The sequence below is a fragment of the Haemaphysalis longicornis genome, unplaced genomic scaffold, assembly GCF_048455015.1.
Source record: "Haemaphysalis longicornis isolate Haplotype H1 unplaced genomic scaffold, Haemaphysalis longicornis Haplotype H1 scaffold_5, whole genome shotgun sequence".
NCBI lineage: Eukaryota > Metazoa > Arthropoda > Arachnida > Ixodida > Ixodidae > Haemaphysalis > Haemaphysalis longicornis.
Window position 1 is genome coordinate 2,804,483 of NW_027526385.1, and position 21,236 is coordinate 2,825,718.

General features: G+C 47.9%; 2 protein-coding genes across 2 annotated transcripts in view; both read left to right on the forward strand.

The window, feature by feature from the left end:
• LOC144137799 (sorting nexin-29) overlaps positions 1 to 15,087 on the forward strand; it is a 40,177-nt gene extending 25,090 nt beyond the window's left edge. The window contains exons 18-23 of the mRNA XM_077669789.1: positions 3,225 to 3,341; positions 6,833 to 6,891; positions 6,993 to 7,089; positions 7,923 to 8,063; positions 8,737 to 8,876; positions 11,947 to 15,087. Coding sequence (XP_077525915.1) covers positions 3,225 to 3,341; positions 6,833 to 6,891; positions 6,993 to 7,089; positions 7,923 to 8,063; positions 8,737 to 8,876; positions 11,947 to 12,088 — 696 coding nt within the window. The 3' untranslated portion in view covers positions 12,089 to 15,087. The remainder of the gene's footprint in view (positions 1 to 3,224; positions 3,342 to 6,832; positions 6,892 to 6,992; positions 7,090 to 7,922; positions 8,064 to 8,736; positions 8,877 to 11,946) is intronic.
• Positions 15,088 to 18,677: 3,590 nt separating this feature from the next.
• The window catches only part of LOC144137798 (uncharacterized), a 45,764-nt gene continuing 43,205 nt past the window's right edge, over positions 18,678 to 21,236 (forward strand). The window contains exon 1 of the mRNA XM_077669788.1: positions 18,678 to 18,944. Within this exon, the coding sequence (XP_077525914.1) occupies positions 18,767 to 18,944 (178 nt within the window). The 5' untranslated portion in view covers positions 18,678 to 18,766. The remainder of the gene's footprint in view (positions 18,945 to 21,236) is intronic.

Genomic DNA, 21,236 nt, shown 5'->3' on the forward strand with positions numbered 1-21,236 from the left:
GCAGGACCGGATATAATGCAGGTTTTTGTGACCACCGGTTTTCCTCTCATAGAACTCGATGCATAAGCATACCGCTTAAAACACGGTTGGCCGAGGCACAATGCCGTTTATACATAGCGCGTTTTCTTGGTGGGTCCGCTGATCGACTGGCGCAGCTGGGACATCGCTTTAGGGCCGCGAGAAAGAAAAGAAAAAAAGAAGGAATCGACCATCTGACGTAGTGCACACTCCCTGCTCTCCTCTAACTTTGACACACAAAAGAAACAAAGGGGCACCCTTTAATTCGCGTGTTCCGTTTGCACTCGTGTGATAACCACCACTGCCTTTGCTTGACGCACCTCGACAGATATTGAGCCCCGCCCCCTGTGAGGTAGGTTGTTTCTCATCGAACGTTGCGCAAATAAGCAACCGCCTTTTCCCTTTTCGAACATCTGGAGGTAGCGAGCCACGACGCCCGCGGTTTCCACCACCTGTAGGTTGTGTTCATGAGCAGCCCCCTTCGGCATTGCAAACGCAAGGCGCGGATGAAGGAAAAAAATTCCAGCTTGTGTTCTTATCACGATGTCTCACTGCCATACGCCGGGCTTTTTTCTTTCCTGTGGCATCCGCTCTCGTAGATGCTAAAAAACGGAGATCCTTCAAAACATAAATGCAAAGTACAAAATTTGCGCCTGCAGTTTGTAAGACCATGCAGCAGCGTCTGATGTGGAAAAACAAAAAGATTAAATAAAGACCGTGCCTCTGTTTTTAAGTAGCGTATGGTTGAGTGATGGTGAACAAAGAAGGATTGAAAGGCAGGTTGGATTTGTGCATGTTTTGTTTATAGTACACATTTTTGCAGCTCGCGCGACATACATTATAAGTAGGGGTGTGCGAATATTCGAAACTTCGAATATTCGATTCGAATTTTTTGGTATTCGATTCGATTCGAACGACACTTTTATTGTTCGAAATATTCGAACCACCCAAAACTAAAAAAAAAAAAAAATTCAGAGCGTGTCTGTATCGGTGTTTATTTACAGTGGACTCTCGTTGATACGATTCTAGGGGTGCGAATTTCGGGATGATACGAATTTCCGAAAAGTCCCGGCGAAATTGCATCGTTTGCAATGGGAAAAATTTCGGCTGTTACGAACGGATCTGCGCGGCCCGGCGGAAGGTACGAACGAGCCGGCGAGGCACCCGACTGCTGAACGGGCAAGTGACGGCCCTCGCTCCCCTGTTTGTCACTCTTTCTCCAGAAACGGCCGGGCTGTTGTTTTCTGCTCGCGAAAACGCTCTGCGCACGCCCAACGCGCTGACACCGTCGCGAAACCACCCCCACGCTGCGCGCGGCGCGGCCGGCGACGTCAACATGGCGTCGGCTCCAGCCGCGATTTGGCGCGGGCGCTCGAGCGACCGCTTCTAACCTCTCTTTAAAATGCGGCTCAAGGGAGACACGAAGTTGCTTGTGCGGTAAAGGAGCTGATAATTCATTCGATAACGGTACTATAAAACATCATCCGCGCCGCTAGTGAAAGCACCCATAAAATATTTGCCGGGGTGCTAAGCCTAACCGTCTCTGGCGGAGCCAAGCCGGCGGTCTCGATCTCATCGCAAGTAGTCAGGCTCCTCCATTCTGCCGCGCGCGTACTGCGTCATTTTCTGACCGAGGTAGGCGCTACCGCGGGCGCGAAATTGTCGATGTGGGCGTGAAAATACAGCGCTCGCAGAGCCGAGGCGAGCGAATCGCGTGCAAAACCGCACCATGCGGTTCACGCTTGGCTGTTGCGGCGTGTAGCGAGCTTGGGCACACCGAGTGAGGAGACGAGCGCGAAGCTTTACGTGCTCCAGAAAGGACTGCTTTGCGACACGGGGGTTAAAAAAAGCAGAAAAATCACGAATTTCTTAACGCAAAAGTAGGAAAAGAAATAAACGAAAGCTTTTTTCAGTGCTAAATTTTTTGGTCTGTGTTGGTTCATACGAATTTCGGATGATACGAATATTTTTCGCAGTCCCGCGAGATTAGTATAATCAAGATTTTACTGTATCAGCGCGCGGCAATGTGCACGGGCTCGGGCATGCCAGCTACTAGTGTCTCAAGTGAGCGGCTGTTTTCGATATCTGGTAAAGTGGTGGCGAGCAGGAGGTTGTCACTGCTCCCCGAACATGTTGAGCAGTTAACCTTTCTCCATGTTAACATTTAAGTGAGTGCAGACCTTAATCTGTTGAGTGCAATGGTATTGTGTAATTCCTAATTTTACTTTGTGCGATTTGTTGTGCAATAAAGTTGCAGTTTTTGTGTCTCTAGATGGTGAAAACATTAATTTTACAAAAAACCATAAGTATTCGTATTCGAAAAATATTCGAAAAATATTCGATTCGATTCGAACTTTGTTTTTATTATTCGAATTCGCTTCGAAATTAAAAAATTGATATTCGCACACCCCTAATTATAAGCAGTCTGCACTGTATTATGGGCAGCTTGTTGCAACTGGCTGAGGCCAGCAATTTTAAAGACTAATAAAAAAGGATATTAAGCTTGCAGAACGAGCTATTTGCACTCAAATTTAGTGCACATTCATTTTATAGAAGTAAGAATGGTGGGGTAAACAATAGAATTTCTGGACGAACACGTAAACATAGATGCACCAGTGTGTACAGCTTTTCACTATGCCAGCCAAAGCTGCTCAGCCGTCGGGCGTGTTAGGCTTGTCTGACACGACAGTGGCTAACTGGCATAAGTGACATCGCCACTTATGTGACCCTGTTTGTTGAGCATACCCAGTTTTTCACAAAACGATTACTATCAACCACAACAAAAGTAAGCCCAGGCACAAACAAAGCGAGTGTGGAGAACAGTCCTGGAGTGGTATCGTCCCACCATCTAAACAAGGCTACAATTTAGACACTTTGCCGTTTGCAGCACCCTTAGTCCACATACTAACATTCGTTTTAGGAACATTTTCTGTATACGTATACGTCCTTGCTGTCCCCTAAACATGATTTAGTGAAAAAATAATAAATTTTGTCTCTTTCTTGATGAAGAGCATTGTTTTGGTCCGGCGAAGCGTTGGGGGCACTATGAAATACAAAATCTTTCGAATAAAACAAACTTGTCTTTTGTCTTCGTGGCCCTTGATCCTTTTGGTGGTGTGGCCTGCCTTCCTCTTCTGGCAGCTGGCATCGAGACGGAACTTTGTCCAAATTGGGAGTGTGCCCTCCTTCCCCCTCTGTCGTCTCAGGTGGCGGAGATGCACGGGGAGCTGATGGAGTTCAACGAGCGCCTCCATCGGCTGCTGCTCTTCCGGGAGTGCACCATCCGACGGCTGCGTGAGGAGCTCACCGACCTGCGCGGACCAGTGAGCCACTCTCTCTCTCTATCTATGTGTGCGTGTGTGTGCATGACACCGCCGCTGACACTGGTGAGATCGTTGCCAATGAGTAACGTGACACATCACAGCCAGTGGGAATCTACAGGAGTGCAACAGCTGTGCCAATTGCGCCATTTTGGTACAGCGTCATATTTTTCAGCCAAGCTGCACCAAAACCAAGAAATTCATTTAAATGGCGCCCTACTAAGCGCAGAGTATCTCAGTTCCACAAACTTTACCAGGGGAATGAAGGACATGTGGGCAGCATGTCTGAGGTTTGTACATCATCCAATCCAGTAGTGCAGACAGCGCGTGATATACACAGTCCATAGCCTATGCCGCCCATGCCATCTATGCCTCTTCTAATTCACCGGCAAAGGGACGATGAGGGGACTTTAGTTCGCTGTAGCGGTGTACCTATGCCAAAACTATAACCTCTCTAAAGCATATGAAGGGACTTAAACTCGGACAAGTGCTTGCCCTGCCACCAGTACACCTGAGGAAAACATTCGCTATTGGACGTCGTCATTGCACTGTGTGGTGGAGTGCTCTTGCACGAAATGTCGTTATGCTAAGACTGGCCGACTAATGATATTGACTTCGGCGCCAGTGCGGTGACCCTCTACTGTTAAACATGCGAAAAGGGCAAAAGCGTGACAGCGGCAAACTACAAATGCACCCATTGACAACCCAATCTTGATAAGCATCTTCAGCTATCTGCTGGGAAGCGCGTGTAGCATAGCGCTGTTGGCACCGCTGTAAACTACTGCACGTGTTTCATAGGCCACAACCCAAATGTGGTGTTCGCTGCTGCCTCCTCGGGTGTGACTGCCAAGGTGCACTGCGGAGGCACTGAGTGCGTGTCGCAGTAATGAAAGCAGCTCGTCGTATCGTCGCAAGCAGAGCAGTTGCGGATTCTTCCACGGCTAATGCGCTGGTGAGGCACATACAGCAAGAACCGGGGCAGTAGGCGGTGCGCTGCACAAAACTAACAAACAGTCGGAAGCCTTGAGCGGACTCTTCAATAGCTTAGCAAGCTGAAAAAAATGTCGGAGGCAATGTATTGATGTAATACCAATGACGTCTGCACAAGTCATTTATCTGCTGCTGCTTACCTTCTGGTGGTATTGAAGAACAGTTTGTCATATTTCCTTATAGTGTAGCCAGGTGCTGCTTAGGTGGAAAAGCTATTTGCTATACAGTTAGGTTAGGACTGGCCATTTATGAGGGCACCTTGGAGTAGAAATAAAAATATAATTTACAGTTTTCATAACATTCTCTTTTTTTTTTCTTTGCTTGATCCTTGATCGTGTAAACAGTCTCAGCATTTAGATGAAACTGCTTTGTAGGTTGGGACAAATATGCCATGCCTTGCAGCTTTCTGCAGGATTCATTGGTCACTTTTGCAGGACCTTGTCCACTGATGCTAAAGCATGTCTGCACTGTCGTTAAATTGTTTGCACTTCTTTTGTAATAAACTGCTCCAAATTTGGGGTTCGGTGCCCCAAAATGAAGGTATCCTTCTACTGTAACCTGCTGCAAAGTTAGATTTTTCTGCTCCAAAAAATTGCTCTGAATCCTGTTTAGGCTGTTGCACCACTGAATTTAGGTGGCACTTCATCATGCCCTTCGGAGCCATCATAGCCGAACTTGTGCACTCAGTTTTACGGGAAGCAAACTGGTGGCCACAAAAACTCGCATCATATCCACTTTTGCAGTGTAAGTGGTTACATTATAAATGCCTACACTGCACATAAACTCTGTTCAGATGTGACTGCAACCAGCTGGACTGTTATGCCTGTTTACGAGTTGTGTTGCTCCTGTTCACCGCTGACCGCAGATGCAGGGGTGAGACAGCTGCGCATATTGCGCAGTTTTGATACAAATTCATTTTCTTGCGCCAGGCTTCTCGAAAAGCTTGAAAATTCCAAGAATTGCGCCAAACTGCCAAGGATTTTAACGCTCCTGTCAATTTCAGTGGGGGAAAATGCTTACTGACGGCATAATTTTCCAGCACCTTGAAGGTGATGCTGTTTGTGAAGGTTTAATTGATTGATCATTCAATAAAAAACCCGCATAAAATTGTCCACGGGATAGTTTTTTCGAAAGTCACAATGTCGGGTTGCACATGCTATATTGTGCAAATGTTTAAAGTTTTCCCATATACAGTTTTCACAAACTACTTGTGCAAGTTGATTTTAAAACAGCAATTTCAGGAGTGCCGCATCTCCAGAACGACATTACTCAGCGCCGCCATCTTGGTGCGGTGAAGATTGGAAAACATGGCCGCTGGGCGAAGCAGTTTCTCGTGGTTCAGGCAGAGTGCTCTTCGCCGATTTCTACCGCGGTTTTGGTGATGGGGGTGGCCGGGTTTACATTTAGTCGTTTGACCTATTGCGGGAAGTTGCGCGACTCGAAAGACGGTGGTTCATCAAAAACAGCGGGGTACCCGCGATATCGCCATGTTTCAGCCTTGACTCAAGCCTTCACGTCAAGCACAGTGCGTGCTTGAAGTGAAATTTGGGACTCATTGCGGAGTTATTGTTGCTGCTATTGACAGTGAGCTTGCGAGCGGCAGGAGTGGGACAATGGACACTGCAGAAGTGGCGGCGCAGGCTGCATCACCGCCAAATGTTCAAGCAGTGTCCGATAGCGGGACGGGCTATTATCGCACGCTAGTAATAATGGTTCATCTATCTGAATTGAAATTTAATGCCAAAAGGGAGGTGACTAAACATACCAATACTCTAATTACGATCGTAGTGAACGCCCACGTTGGGGCTTGAAATGGGGGGGCTGGTGGGGTGCGACGACTGTCACCTTGCTTTGCGCAACTTTTGCCGTGGCTCTCAGTTGTGCGTAATGCCGAGTCTGGGATTACAAAAATAACAACTTCGGCATTCGCGGGATAATAAAAATGCCTTACGATTGCTTAGTTTTTCAATTCGATATTTTCAACGGAACTACGCGTTATCTATGCATAGAGCCCAAGAATGTCTAAATGGTTTGAAAAAGGTAGTGTAGTTCGTTCCTTGTGATACTCAGGTAGAAAAAACTTTATTTAAAGGCTGTTTCAGTGTTATGTACGTTCAAAACCGATTAAAAAGCGCACTCCCCCCACCCGAGTGGCAAAAAATTTGATTTTTCAGGCTCCTAAGGTGACATAATAAATGTCGTTCTTCTGCTCCAAAATCGAAATTTCTCTGCTCCAAAAGCTGCTCCTAAATCTGGTTCAGCTGTCTCACCCCTGCAGATGATTCATGTTGACAGAGACAATAACAACAAAATGACCCCTCATGTCTAATGCACCTTCAGGTCTCGAGGTATCCCGAATTAATCCAGAGGCAGCTGCTACGGCATTTGCTGTACCACCAGTTTGTTGCTTTAGGGGGATGCTATCTTTGCAAGTGACAATGACATTGTCCAGACCTGTTGCACAGTTATCGTTGCTGCAATTATTTGCCTCCTGCTTGGCGCAGCTCCCCGATGAAAACCAGACTTCCGATGACGACCTGAGCGTGACGTCGGATTACGATGCGTGAGTGTCGCCCTTTTCCTTTTGCGCTTCTCGTTCCCTCGTTCCTTGTGGCTTTAGTTGGGCGGCTGTGACTCTGCTGCCCTGGCATCCCTTCTATGCAGGTCGTCGCAGAGTGCTTCGCTGAGGCCGCTCATCAACTTGTGGATCCCGTCAGCATTCCTTGCGGGCCATCAATCACACGCATTCCACGTGTATCAGGTGAGAGGGAGGAACGGACTTGTTTGGGCAAGCTTTACATTGCTCTGTATTGTGATGAAGGGATGTGGGGCTTAAAGGTGTGAAGTCAAACTGCGTCGCTGGATGGAGGGCATTTATTGAGGGCTTTGCAAAACAGTGCTGCTGCCAAAAACTACTGCTGGGGCTACTTTGGCAGTTTGCAGTTCATACGTCGACACAAATGTGGTGTCATGTCTCGGGTATGCCCCAGGACAGCTTTCCTTTCCTTGAAAATGCGAGGGCATAAGCAGAGAGTCCGTAATGTGCCTGCAGCTGCCAGAAATGGTGAAGTGGGGAGGCGGAGATGTTCACTTCTGGCTGGCAGCATACAACTTGCCCGAGTATGGGTACAACAGAGCACCCGTGTGTGTGGCAAGAGTGGCGAGGGAATGTGTTCCCACTGCAGTGCGGCCTTCCAAGAGAGGAATGCTACCCAGTGTGCGAGAGGGCTTCTCACAACCAGATATGGGTAGCACTTTTGTGTGCCGTTCTTCCCTTGTGAGTGTCCGATGCTAGCACCTGTATACGAAACTGAAAAGACCCAGACAGTTCAGTGTAATTAAAGCTACACTGCATAGAGAAACCTTGCACTGTGTGGGGAAGCCTCTTTGGGTGCGTAGTTGCCAAAGGGCATGCTACGGATGCTGGGTGTGGCTGTGGAGGTGTTTGTGCTTGGCAGTCACTCGTGGCCACACAGGCGTCCGACTGCCCAGTCACAGGTCAGGAAGCTGGTGACCGGCTGTGGTTTTGTCTGCGGGAGAGGTGGCTCCCTTCACCTCTGTTCTCAGCTTCCCTCCTCCCCTGTGGTACCGCAGGTGTACGTGCGCATCAGGGATGACGAGTGGAACGTGTACCGGCGCTACTCGCAGTTCTACGCCCTGCACAAGCAGCTGTGCAAGCACAACCCCATCGTCTGCTCCTTTGACTTCCCGCCCAAGAAGTCCATTGGCAACAAGGTACTCTCGCACGCCATGGGGCCACGTGCTCCCTCTCAGTCATCCTCGCATCGGCAGAACCTTCTCTCTTCTTTTACATGCACGGTACACACCAAAGACAAGCACGAGCACACGGTCGCCTAGAGGACCGACACTGTTCTGTTGGCATCTCTAGAGTCGGTTGCACATGTTGGTATGCGAAGCTTTGCCCCCTGCCCTCAGCACTGACTGGCTTGCAGGCCATTGAACACGGCTCGCTTGGGCTGGAAAGGGAATGTCCCTATTCACATACCACTTGCGCGTGGTCGCTGTTAAAGCAGTCCATCTCATGAAACGCGCCTGGATCCCATCATGTGGTTTTGAGGCAAGATGAACTTCAGTAGCACAGCACAGTGCCCGCCACGCATAACAGGCGGCATAAGGTGGTATCCATAATGGCATCGCATCATTCTAGTACTGGCCAGGTGATGGTCACATGCCATGTGATAAGCAAGCTGAGTAGCAAAGGCGTGAGCGTCAACATTTAGCCGGTAAAGCTGAGCACAGGTTAGTAGTCCGTATCAACCTCCGTTCATTGAAATCGCGTCATGTGTTACAAGGTACAAATGCTTCGTGTGGCAAGTTGAATATCAGTTGTTTCCGTGCTGCGAGTGGCAGGCCTTGTAGACGTGCGTTGCCCTCTTCCTTTCACCAGGATGCGAAGATAGTGGAGGAGCGCCGCCAGCGGCTACAGCGCTACCTGCGCAGCGTCCTCAACTTCCTGGCGCAGACGTCACAGGCGCTGGTCGACAGCCCCGACAGGGCAACACTCGTCAAACTGCTGCCATTCTTCAGGTGAGCCCACGACCCTGTTTATCTTTTGCGGGCTGGGTGCTCATTGCAGGAACCTGTGTCCTGTTAAACTGGAACTGATTTCAATTGTTTAGCACACTGAACCAAAACCACAACTTAGAAAAGAAATATTGGTTACCGGTTCACAACAGAACAGTTTGACCTTACACTGTTTCAGTGTACATCAGTGTCACTTAAGGCCTTTCTAATTCACGTGCCATAAAATTTGTCATCGCTCACACATTTTACGACTCCTGATCAGTAATGAGAACATAATTGCTCCATGATGGGTCACAAAGTGTCTGTAAGGATGCGCACCAATACTAGAAGTATATGTTGCTGTTTGGACTCAATATTTAAAAACATTTGGAAAACATTTGTTTTGCGACTGATTTTTAGGGCACATTGACCACTGTCCCAGGGAAAGGGGGCAGCACCTTGAAAGCTTTCAGCCTTCAGAAAAGACGACTACAGTTAAACCTCGATATAACGAAGTCGTACTTGGGGCCGCAAATTTCGTTAAATCGAGAATTTCGTAAAATCGAGGTTTCGATTTTACAGTTCATTTAACCAGTTATTGGGGTTTTAACACTTTGGCCCTCGCCAGGCAACAACTGCTATGTAGTTACCTCTCCAATTAAAGCGAAATTTGTACTAAAACTGGCCGCGAAAATTGTGTGAATTAAGAGTTTCAACACTTGGGCAATGGAATTCGGATAGCCGACGGTAGTTCATGTGTCATCGTAAAACCGGTGCTTTTTCCGCAACGCCTCATTAAATATGATAGCAGACTAGGTTTCCACTTTTTCTTTTTTCATTTCGGTCACTACTAAATGCCGCTGTTAGTCAATTGAACCCGCGTCCATGTCCCGTGAACTTCACCCCGCCGAGGTGCTCGTTCGAAGTTACGCCTCTTTTCGTCCATTCAGTGGTAGGCTTAGGCGCGGCGGGCCAATAGCGGAAGGCTGCTATGAAACTTTCGAAAGACTTTTTTCATGTACAAGGGCTCCGCAGTATGGGCGCGTGATTCAACCACAACACTCGAGATAAAACCATGATTGCGAGTTGAGCGGAGTACACGCGGACCGCTTCACTGTGTGGAGCAGCGCTTACGTGATCCGGAAAGCGGAAAGCTTACATTAAAAATCTTCCGGCCAAATTCGATTAAGCAATTACTTTTATGCCCACTGAGCCCTTACGAAACTGATTTCTCCGCACCGCAGCTGTCTAATGAACGCTGGTGAAACGAAGATGACCACGTTCAAAGAGAGCAATTTATTGCCACCAGCACTCGATGTTCAAGCCGTAGTGAAGAAGTCCGTAAGCAGTGCTTGGCGTTTCTTGACCAGGGCGGGCTTTACGTGACGCTCGTATGCTGACAGCGCTAACAAGGTCTTAAACATTCGTGTGCACCTGCGTGCCTCCGCAGAACATCGATGGCATCCATCACACTTCGGTGGCTGTCAGTTTCACCGAGCTTCCTCAGGCTCTTGTTCGGAACACTTTTCTTTCTCTTGGAGTGCTCATGCTGCTTACAAGACTCACCTAACGATGCACGAACAAAATATTAATTTGGTTATCAGCGAGCACAACCTAGCGCAGCAGCACCGTGAGCAATGACGCGTAGAAAAAAAAAAAAACTTGAAATAGGCTTCGGTAGCCTAAGCATAGAGGGCGCTGGCGTAGGCAACGATGGAGACGTCAAAATAGTGGGTGCACTATTAAACCGTCTATGACCGCTAGCGGTTTGTGCAGCTTCGTTCTTCGCTTTTAATTGTTGTTAACCGTAGATTTCACCGCTTTTCTTTCATTTTAGCCTTCAAGAGTCAATTTGAGTGCTGAATTTTTTCAATGTAGGGCCTGAGAGGCAAAATAAAACGTGCCTCGACCGGAATTTCGTTCTTCCTTTCTTGCCGTGACTTAGTTAAATCGAAAGCGCCGCACAAAATTACTTCGTAAAATCGAGACAAAAATACATGCATTTAGCAAAATTTTGTTAGAAAACTTGAAAAAATTCGTTATATCGCGAATTTCGTTAAATCGAGGTTCGTTATATCGAGGTTCAACTGTACCGCGCACTTACGGGGCGTTTATTAGGATAACAAATGTACCGCTGGTCAACAACCGTATTTACTCACGTATAAAGAATGCGGCATACCCCTCTCTTTCAATAAGAATAGGAGACAGAGAGACAAATGTGTTATTGATCCTCTAAAGGCCCCTCAGGGGTCGTGGTGACCAGCGTACAGCGGTGACTGCAGCAGCCCTCGCCGTTAGCACCACCCACGGGATAGTCAGGTGGAAGCTGCCCAAAAGGAAATGCAGGCCTAGAAACCATAGTGTGGTACGGCAAGGCTCGTCTGCTGCGCTGATTTTGCACTCCCTTCTTGGTTGTGGTATGTGCACCTCCTGTTGTCTGGTCCTCCTCAACGCTTGGCCTTGGGGCCCAGACTGAACAGTGAAGCTGTGCTTTGCTCGTGGCTTTACCAGTACAGTGGCTGGGAAAGAGCAGGAGGGAACGCAGTGGTGGCTGTGTGGATGCATGCATGGAGTGCAGCAGCACTGTTCGGGCATCTCCTAATTGAAGGAGTTCTCTAATTTGGTGGTGCAGCACCATTTCCCATTAAAAGGTTACTTCCGCTTATAGATGGCACGAGGGTGATTTCTATGCGACGCGATGCATTTTGAGCTTTCCAGGGCAAGCTTTTAAGGCTACTCAAAAGAAAGATGCAACTTGATTAGGCTTAAGCTTTGGGCATCTTTATTTGCGCGCTTGTCAACGTTGACGGTCGGTCATGGCTGACTGCCGCCCACTATCCACCGTGCCGGCTCAGTGGCTGGGGCGTTGCGGGTCCGATTTCCGGTCATGGTGGCTGCTTCTCTGAGGGAGGTGAAAAGAAAAATGCCCGCTTGTTGAGGTTTCGGTGTGGGTTAAAAGATCCCCAGGTGCAGTCGAAATTAATCCGAAGCCCTCCACTGTGGTGCGGCTCATAGCCCAGGTGTAGCCGTGGCACATGAAGCCCCTCGATTTGAAAACTTTTCCACTGCTGCTCATTTCACCGTCTCCCTGCAGGGAACAAGACACGACGCACTCGCAGGCACGGCAAGCACGGCGCACTGCGCAGCGGCTTCGGGTGCCAGTGGCGTCAGCCATGGCGTCGCCAAGCCAAGGAAACTCATCACAGACCCCCGTTCGCCACTACATGGGCCATTGAATGGCCCGCGGGGAAAGTCGTCTCACAGAATCTCAGCTTGCCAGATGGTTTTCAAGTCCATGCCACAGTCACCTGCCCCACCAGAGGCGTCGAATTTCATTACCGGTGTGCCAAGGTGCTACTACCAGGGCTCGTGTGCAGTTGCGACACAGTGTCGTCAGCTTTTGGTGAGGCTACCCCAGTTAGCGCCTCAGTGCGACCCGCTGTTGCACTGAGCTGTTGAAAAGAAGCTGTCGAATCTGGGGGTGTTTCGCCCGTGCTTGGCTTTGGTCCCTGAAGATGGGCAGGTGTCAAGCTTGGGCTCCTGAGTGTGCAGTACTGTCCGCAAGGGGGACTGTGTCAGCCGTTGAGCTCAAGGGGGAGCTAACCAGTTGCCGCCAGCGCGCACCAAAAAGGACCACTCTGCACTGTCGGTTGCGAGCATCATTTACACCTTTCGAGGTACTTACTACCCACGTGCTGTCCTTGACAGTGGCAGCAACCACCATTGAAGTGGTCTCGTTCCAGCAGCACATCTGCCAGCCCCCAACGTAGTACTCAGATGGTTCCCCCCTATCTGTTTCCCCTGCTAAGTGACGCTGCCACGGATATTTTACGCAAATCACAGGGGTCCATGCGGTTGTCTTCTGCCTGGAGAACCAAAATGAGCAGGTTGCTCTTTCTTTGTAGTAACGAGACCTAGTCTAGTTGCAAGAAAAGACGCAAGAAAGGGGTGTACACAAAAAGGATGTGCATCACTCCGCATTTCCAGTAGTTGGGTCTCCCGTGGCGCCATAGACTTAAATAGTTTCCTTTTCTTAGCATTGAGAATGTTGGTACAACTTGTAGCAAGGCTAGTGGTTCCTGTTTGCTAACACTCGATACCAAGCAAAGTACTTTGCAGCTGGTGCTGTTGTGTGATGTGCAATTGACGTTATCGTGTCATCAGTGCCGCGAACAAATGGGCAGAATTTTCAGTACTCCCGGTTTGTCGCTTGTTATAACTTTCGAGGCACGCATCAGCGCGTGTGTGTGGTAAAGTAAGTCATTTTTTTTTCTCTCTATCTCTCTAAATGTTTCAGGTGCCTATGCACTTGACAGTTTTGCACTGGGAGCAGCTCCTCCACACACTTGCCACTCTAGTCTGCCTTTACTGCATGCAGCTATTTCAGCATTTCTGCCAGGCTAGCTTTGCCGAAGCAATCACGTCCAAGGGGAGGCACATCTCAGCAGCTGCAGGGCCTCTTGCGACCTCTTTAGCAGCCTCCAGGTCATTGGGGTGCTAGGTTACAAGCATACAGTCTGAGCTAAAGATGTTTAAAACGCCAGCGGCCCAGTGAGGTTTAAGGTGGCTGGCAATCTCTCACTAAAACGTGCAGCTATAGGTTAGCATAGCCAGGAATGCATGTCGCACAACTGTGTAGTTTGTATTCTTCTAAAGCTGGTTTAGATATGAACTGTGCTTGGTTAGATGTCAACGTAGCAGCTCTGGCAAACCACACTGCAAACAAAGTTAAATATGTGCTCAATAGCCCAAGTCCTTTAAAATTTGCTCTACTGCTAGAGCAACATCTGTTTGTTGGTTAGAACCCACGAGATTGAAATATTTTAGCCAAGTGGAGAAAAAAAACGTGTATTCAGCATGAGGACATGCTTTTAGTCACAACCTATGGCATGCTGATACCAATTTTGCACTTGCCAGGCACTCTGTAATAGGGCATGCAACAGGCAAATCAACCGCAAAGTTTACTGCAGCATCAGCGTTCTGTGTTCTAGGTAGTAGTAGAATTAGATGAGACAGTGTGCGAAGATTTTGAGTGGTTTCGCAAGAGCTGCAGAAAAAAGTGTGAAATGCATTGAGGTCAATTCAGCCTGTCATGATTTCTTGTGTCCAAGGTTAAAATTGTGGGAATTTGTTGTTCGCATGCGTAGATAATCTATGCTTCAAGTGGGGGCTCATCGCTCTCCAAAGTCTCTGCAGCTGTTGAAGCCACAATACTCTCTTAAATTTCCAAGATGCTTGTGACACATTTTGCAGCCTCTACAACACTCCTTTGGTTTCCAGTGCATTGTGCGAGAGTGTTTTGCTGTGTAGTAAGATCATTGCAGTTTTACTGCCCCTACGTGATTGGTTATTTTGTAGATCTGCTTATTTGTGGATACTTTATTTTTAATGCAAAGGTGTCATGGTTATGCCTTTTACCAATACATTTGCACGTGTCCCCCGCAATAGCTCCTGTCACATGGCCGCCTATATTGGACATCTGTTTTATCTACAAACTCTGGTTGGTTCCACCTGTGCCGCATGGTGTCGCATCTTTACAGCACTTTGAAAGTGTCTGGAACTGCATGAAAAGTAACTAGTCTCCACAACTGCATGGTCCGGCATTGCCTGAACTGTGAACTGCAACTGAAATTGTTTGTTTATCACCCTAGTGAGCCGTGTTTGCATTACTGGAAAAAGTCACTGCGTTTTGGGGAATTTTGTGTCCTATTCAAGCCATGCTCCACTTTTCACTGCAGTGTTTATCTGCGAGCTTTAACCCAGTGTACAGGTGATTTGCAACATTCCTATCTAGTATTTTATTGGTTGCAGTATTATACTCACTCTTTTTTGTACATAGCCTAAACACGCGCACATGTAATCACACATGTAAGCACTTTGAAGATTGTACTTATTGAAATGCAATGTATGTCCCACTTTAGAGTGTGTGTGCACATTTTCCGGCCATTACCACTGTACTGTGATCTTTTCGGAAGCATTATTGCTGGCTCGAACCTGGTGCATTGGGTTTTGCGTGTGATAGAAGTGGAACCTCGCAAGTTGACACACAGATCGTGTGGGAAGACAAACAGTGGTCACTGTACAGAAATTGGTGGTTGCACCTCGACCTGCTACTTCTTGTGCTGCCAAAACACTTCACATCACTGCTGTTTATACATACATATGCTATACAGGCTATCCCTGTACGACCCGTGACCACCAAACGTTGGGAATAATAAAAAAATGTTTACTTTCACGGCGTGCCTCTTTCTGGTCAGTCTATTCAATCGGCCCATTGTCTGGAAGTGGCCAGGGTTTGTAAGCAAGGAGTGGGTTGCTCGCGTTCGAGCTGATTTGTTGGTAAGGCCAGACCTTTAACTGGGCCCCAGCTTACTTCTTGCTGGTGCTTAAGTTGAGCCTCGGGCATCACGTGTGTGGACAGAATGGCCTACACAGAATGGAGGCTTACTTTCTTGAAGCAGCAGAGAGGCTGGGACACAAGAAGAAACAACACAAGTGCTCGTGCTATTTCTTCTTGGATCCCACTCTCCATGCGGTGCTCGGAAAAATTCTGTGTAGCCAACTAGCCTAACTTCTGTTGTGTTGGAGACTTGTGTTGTACTGTGCTGATTGGGAAGTGCTGGAGGATGTAATCTCATTTCTTTCCTTTCTCTTCCGGCTGTAAACTCTAGTCTTAGGGGCAATGAATGCACAAAGTGGCAGGACCGTGGACAGCACACACAAATTTCCGGTACAGAGCTAAAGCTGCCTTATCTGTGCAGGTCCTTCTATAAGACCCGACTTCTGTGGAGCAAGTGCTGGTGCCAGTGCAGAGCGGGTGACTCCGTTCCAGCAGTAAGTGCTGTGTGTGTGCAGTGGGACAGGGCAGGCACCTATTCACGGAAAGTATTCGCTTCTCAGTTCAAAGTTGGGGCTTTGCAAATCGTCGGTTTTATTCTTAATTTTATTGTGGTCGAGCTGAAACGTCCAGGTAATGTTAACCAACTCGCCAAGCAATCGTTTATTTTCTGGAGTTCACTGTCTGGTCCAGCGAGCTTCTGGTGTGCTGGCGATATAGAGGCTCTTGCTTGTCTCGCTGCCAGGAGGAGCTCGCCATAGGTTGGTGTGGTGAAAGTGCAGGGCATCCATTTGTGTGCTGCTTGGGGTTTGTGAAGCTGCGTGCTGCCTCATTTCCTGGTAATCTTTCGTGTCCTGGGGCCCACATCGTGTTGTATGTCTTGCATTGGTAGTATGGAGTGAAGTTGCTTTGGAATTCTTTTGGCTGCTATCAGCCTGCATCTTGCGAGTTTGTTACGATGTTCAGACTTCGTTTTTGATAGTAATCTCCTGCTGTAATGACTATGGGGACTGCTTGTGCTTCTGCATGTTTGTGATTGTTGTGTTTTTCTGAGTGAGGAAGTCTGTTATTTCCCCCTTTTTGGTGGCCATTGAGTCATTGTGGTTTGTGTTGTCAACTCAAACAGAGCTTCAACGAAGAAACTTTTGTGCTATACTGCACTCTGTAAATCCACGGGTGCACGTTCGTCAGAAGGGCCTCTATGCACCCTTCATGCACTCCCATTGTTCTGGGATGAGGTCCCATTCTTTCAGTCTTTTCAGCTCTGCTGGGCCGCCGATTTCCTAAAGTGTGGAGTATCTAGTCCTCTTTTTTTGAGTCAGGCTTTTTGCACTCTTATATGGTGGTGGCAGTTTGGATTTCATCATTGATGTCAGGGAGGCCAATGATGAAATCCAAAGAAATGACGAGTTTCTCTTTTGCCGTGAATCTGGGGAGATTTAAGGCAGCTTTGTGTGCTGATTGTACATTGGGGCTGAGTTGTGGCTCATCGGATAGTGTGAGGTCGTGACAACGTAGGCCATATGCAATGAAAGTCAGATTGAGAGCTTGAACAAGGCCTTCTGCACAAGCTTACACAGGGTCTTTTCTCGTGCAGTTGCACCTTTCTGTGAGCCGTCTTGTGGTTCTGCGAGGTGTTGCGATGTTCTTTGCTGCTACACTATTGTTGCATCTTCTTTAGCATTACTTTGAATGATTATTCCCCAACACACGTATTTGACTCCTTTCCATTATCAGGTCTGTTCTACGGAAAGGTTGACTGGGCTCTGCGATGCAATGTATTTCAATTAGTTCGGATTTTTTTAGTGCACATCATAGACCATTTTCAGCTGCTAGCTTGGACACCCAGTGGATGACATTTTGGAGGTTCCCTTATTTTTCGTGGAATGATCCCCAGTTATTGGTTTACCCAGATTGTTATATGCTTGCGTCGCATATGTCCTATTGCCAGTAATTCTTGTAGTTTTGGGGGTATTTCGATCATGATGTTGGAGCCCTGCAGAGTTCCTATATTTTCTTGGGTAAAGCGTTTTGTTCAAAGTTCTCCTATGCCAATGGTGGCTGTTCTGTTCGCCAGAAAGGATACCCACTCTTCGTGTCCTCACTAGTACTCTTGCGACCACCTAGTGCTATGTGCTGGTTCGCTCTAACCACTAGCAACATTCTGGCAGTCTTTTTAAGCAACTGATGAATGTGACTCACCATTCCAGCTGTTGGGTACAGTCTCCTGTCCCGACTGTAATGGCCCAAGTCTGAGCCCAGGCAGTTCTGATTATTGGGACACTGAAGTCAAAATACAAGTTGCTCTAGATTGATAGATCAACACGAATATGCCACTCGTAGGCGTAGTTTGCGTAAAATAAGGTAGAAAATAGCCAAATCGCCATGCACCACTGGCCATACTGTGCAACTTACACCAGAAGTAGTTAAAATTGCGTGACAGGTATTTTAACAATACACCTTCAGAAGTTTATAAAAACTTGACTGGAAGTTTTTATATTGTCATCTTTGAACGTTGAAGGAGAAAAATAAAGCTAGAAACTATGTGGGAGTCCAGCCATAAATATATCGCACGGTGACCCCAAGCACCACTAAGTTTCGGTTTCAGTGCAGTACCTGGTACAATACTCGGGCAGATAATTTTGAGACACTTGTATTTTCAAGTGTGTGCAACATCTGGTGCACACGTGTTTTCTGGCTGCCGCTGGATGACGCCACTCATTCACTCAATTGTGGCGATATCGCTGTGCGAGGAAACGCGCTTCATACAAGCAGTTGGTTCGACTACAGCATTCATGTGGCCTAAAACAATATGCTTTTCTACAACAAAGCGTCAATGCTGTCCACGGGTACCATGAAGGGACATTTTGTTTAGACGCTGGAGCAGCAATTAAAGGACATGGGAATTCAGGAAAGCCCGACTTATTGTGCCGAAACTGACCAAACCTCTCAGTAGTATGTGGTAGAGTTGTATTCGCCGCTATACACGACTGCTGCCTTGCTTGCTTCTGGTTTATCGTGACACTAATAGCGTAACAGCCGCTGTTTGTGTCATAAAATCTCTGTGAGGGAAATGAGAGAGGAAAATGCATTGCTTGATTAGCGATTTCTCGGCAATCAAGGCATCTTTCAGCACTGAATAAACTCTAAAATGGCCATGGGAAGGTCAGACTTTCGTTTGAAACCGGCGCTGGTTGCCTTCAGTGTCCCCTAAAGCAATCATTTGTAAAATGTAAAGTGTTCTAAATCAATTTGACATTCTTTTTAAATTACGGCGATTCCGCATGTTTATTTTGCTTTACAGTTTGCAGCAGGCACTGAACTGTGCCTGTTATGGAGGAAGGAAAAGAAATATTTGCGGACAGAGGACCGGGTACGCTGATTGGTCAGTCAAAACACGCTTCCTGGTCAGCATGTTTGTCCGTTTCAATGACAGCACAAGCGAATGTGACGTAAGCATTTTTTTTTTGTCCGCTGCTTTGGCAAAATGGCGCGTACGTTGAACGGAGCTGCTCCTGTCGAGGAAAACAGCCGTCGCTGCTCCGTCTGCGGAAAGGTGTTCTCGCACCGAAGAGACATGCTCAAACACGAGAGGAATGTGCACCAAAAAGAGGGCTCAAAGCGCCGCACGAGGCTTATGAAGTGTGACAAATGCGACCACCACGTTTCGACCCTTGACAGCCTCGTCTTTCACCACAGAGTAATGCACAACTTTGACGCCAAGGTTGAGCATCTGTTCTTCGACAACGTTGAAGGTAAGAAAATGTGAATTAATGTTCATTTCGTCAAAATTAATCTGCTTTGTCTAGTGCTGTGCGCAGTCTTGATGCCTTACAGCACGAGTGTCTTTTGGCAGCGCTAAAGGTAAAGAAAGGTAAAAGTGAATGTTAGTACTGTGTAATAGCAATGACTGCTTTATTTTTATGTGCTGCCGTTTCAAACACAATCCCCGCTTTCGCCGGTTCCGTTCGTTTCACCGGCAGTACGTTTCCACTAGTGTCACTAAATACGGTTGACACTAGTTTCCACGGTTTTGCCTGGCTTACCTGCACTCCTGGCCAAAGAGGTGCAAAAAGTCTAGACATGTGTTGTTCAGTAGGTGGGATTCAATCGTACCGCGAGAAACCAATGTATGTATTGTATGTATAGCACAATTTTTAGGCACTAAATACGAGCCCTTGACATCGATGACCCAGAGCATCGCCCAGAGTTACGACTCGCGGACTCGCGACAGGAGGCGATGATGAAGTTAAAGGAGTACTGACACGAAATTTCAAAGCTGAGATAACTATCTAAAACGCTTCCTTTTTATCAGGAGATATCTCCCAGCAAGTTTCAACAGCAACCGTTCAGCGAAACATATTTGAAATCCATTTTAATCTTCGCTCGCACGAGAAAGCCCAGAGCGGGCCGACGTGACATCATCTGCTACGTGTCCCAAACTGCCGACGTCGGGGCTCCCGTGACGAAGCCGACGCGCTGGCTGTGGTTGGCGCGCGCTGCTCAGGCGTGTGTACACGTCATGGTTTTGGGACTGACGTCATGCTGCCCGGGTCTGTGGGGACGGCGAAGACTTCGGCCGGTCTGGGCGCGCGCGTGCGCTCGCCACTGATCTCCACTTAGTTGCTGGATGGCGCTTCGCCGCTGTCGCGGCCGGGCGCGCGCACGGCCACCGGAAGTTCAACGGCTCGTCCCGGAAGTCGGGCGTCTGCTATGCTTTTCAACCGCTGATAAGCGTCCCGATTGGCGGATTTTGGCATTTTGTTCTCACTTTATTGCATTTTGGCTATACACATTGCGTTCAGATCGCAACATATGCTATACCAAAATATGCGACGTTAATATGAAGCAGAATTTAATTGCAAAGGAGAACGAAAATGTCACTTGGGTCTTGGTTTGAGAGACGACGCAGCTGTAACGGGATTTATGCTAGAAATTTATGCTAGGGATTTATGCTAGAAAGAAAACAACGTAAGCACGGCGACAGGCTGTAGCCGAGTTCGTGCGCCCGTTCTGTCAAAACAGTTGTCAGTAAAGTGGTAACTGCAGAGCCTGCTGCCTGGGGATGGAGAGCACACGGGCACAGTTAACCACGGTTAAGCAAACCGCGGTTAGACAAAACCCGCAGTTTTTTTGCTGCGTTACACGACAGACGAAACTGCGGTTACGTCGCTAACCATGGTTAGCGCAAACTGAGCTTGGCACCTCAGTTCGGTCACGCTAACCGCACTTTCTGCTGCCGCAGTGCTCAAAATCGCACAATTCAGTTCGGACGCAAGTGGCGGCGCATCAGCGGAGGCGAAAAAAAAAAAAATCACCTGGCGTTCGGAAGAGACAAAGGTTCTCAAATAGCAGGCGCCCAAAAGCTGTCCCCAAGACGCGCTTACGTTCTTTGCATCGCTCTCGCAATCAGCGCGACTGCCCGTCAGCAGCGGCTCGTTTCCCGATCCGCCCGATCAACTACGACAAACGCCGTGCCAAATTTGTAAATTCCGCGCGTCGTCCGCCAGAAATGGATATAGCAGGCAATCTTGAAGCGTTTTCAGAAAAGCACACGGAAACGATCGGCGCGCGCGTCGGCCGTGCCTGTAAACACGCCGGCGCGCCTGCCCGCACGGCACTGCTTGCGGCCCGAACCATCCCAGACCACGGCAGCAACAGCTTATCGCATCGCCGCTCTTCGAAATCAATCTGATCGCGGAAAAGAACTTCCGCATTCGAGAAAATGAATGTTAGTGCGGTGAAAAATTGTGCTATGGATTGTAATTCGCAGTTGTAGAGATAGCGGTGGTCAAATATCTACCGCGATGCTAAGATGAAAGTTCCCAACACCGAACAGACCTAAGCCCTTAGCAAACCAAGCCGGTTGCGAGCTGTTGGGGAAGCCGCTCTTCTCGCCGCGCACGAGTGCGTTGCGTTTGTATCAGAAGCGAATGCTTTAACGATATTTCTTTTTGTCTACACTGCTTCTCTTTTTTTATCGTGAAGTTAAAAGTGTGGTAATTTATTTTTGTTGCGCTCATAATCAAGTGACTGCGGTTACTAAA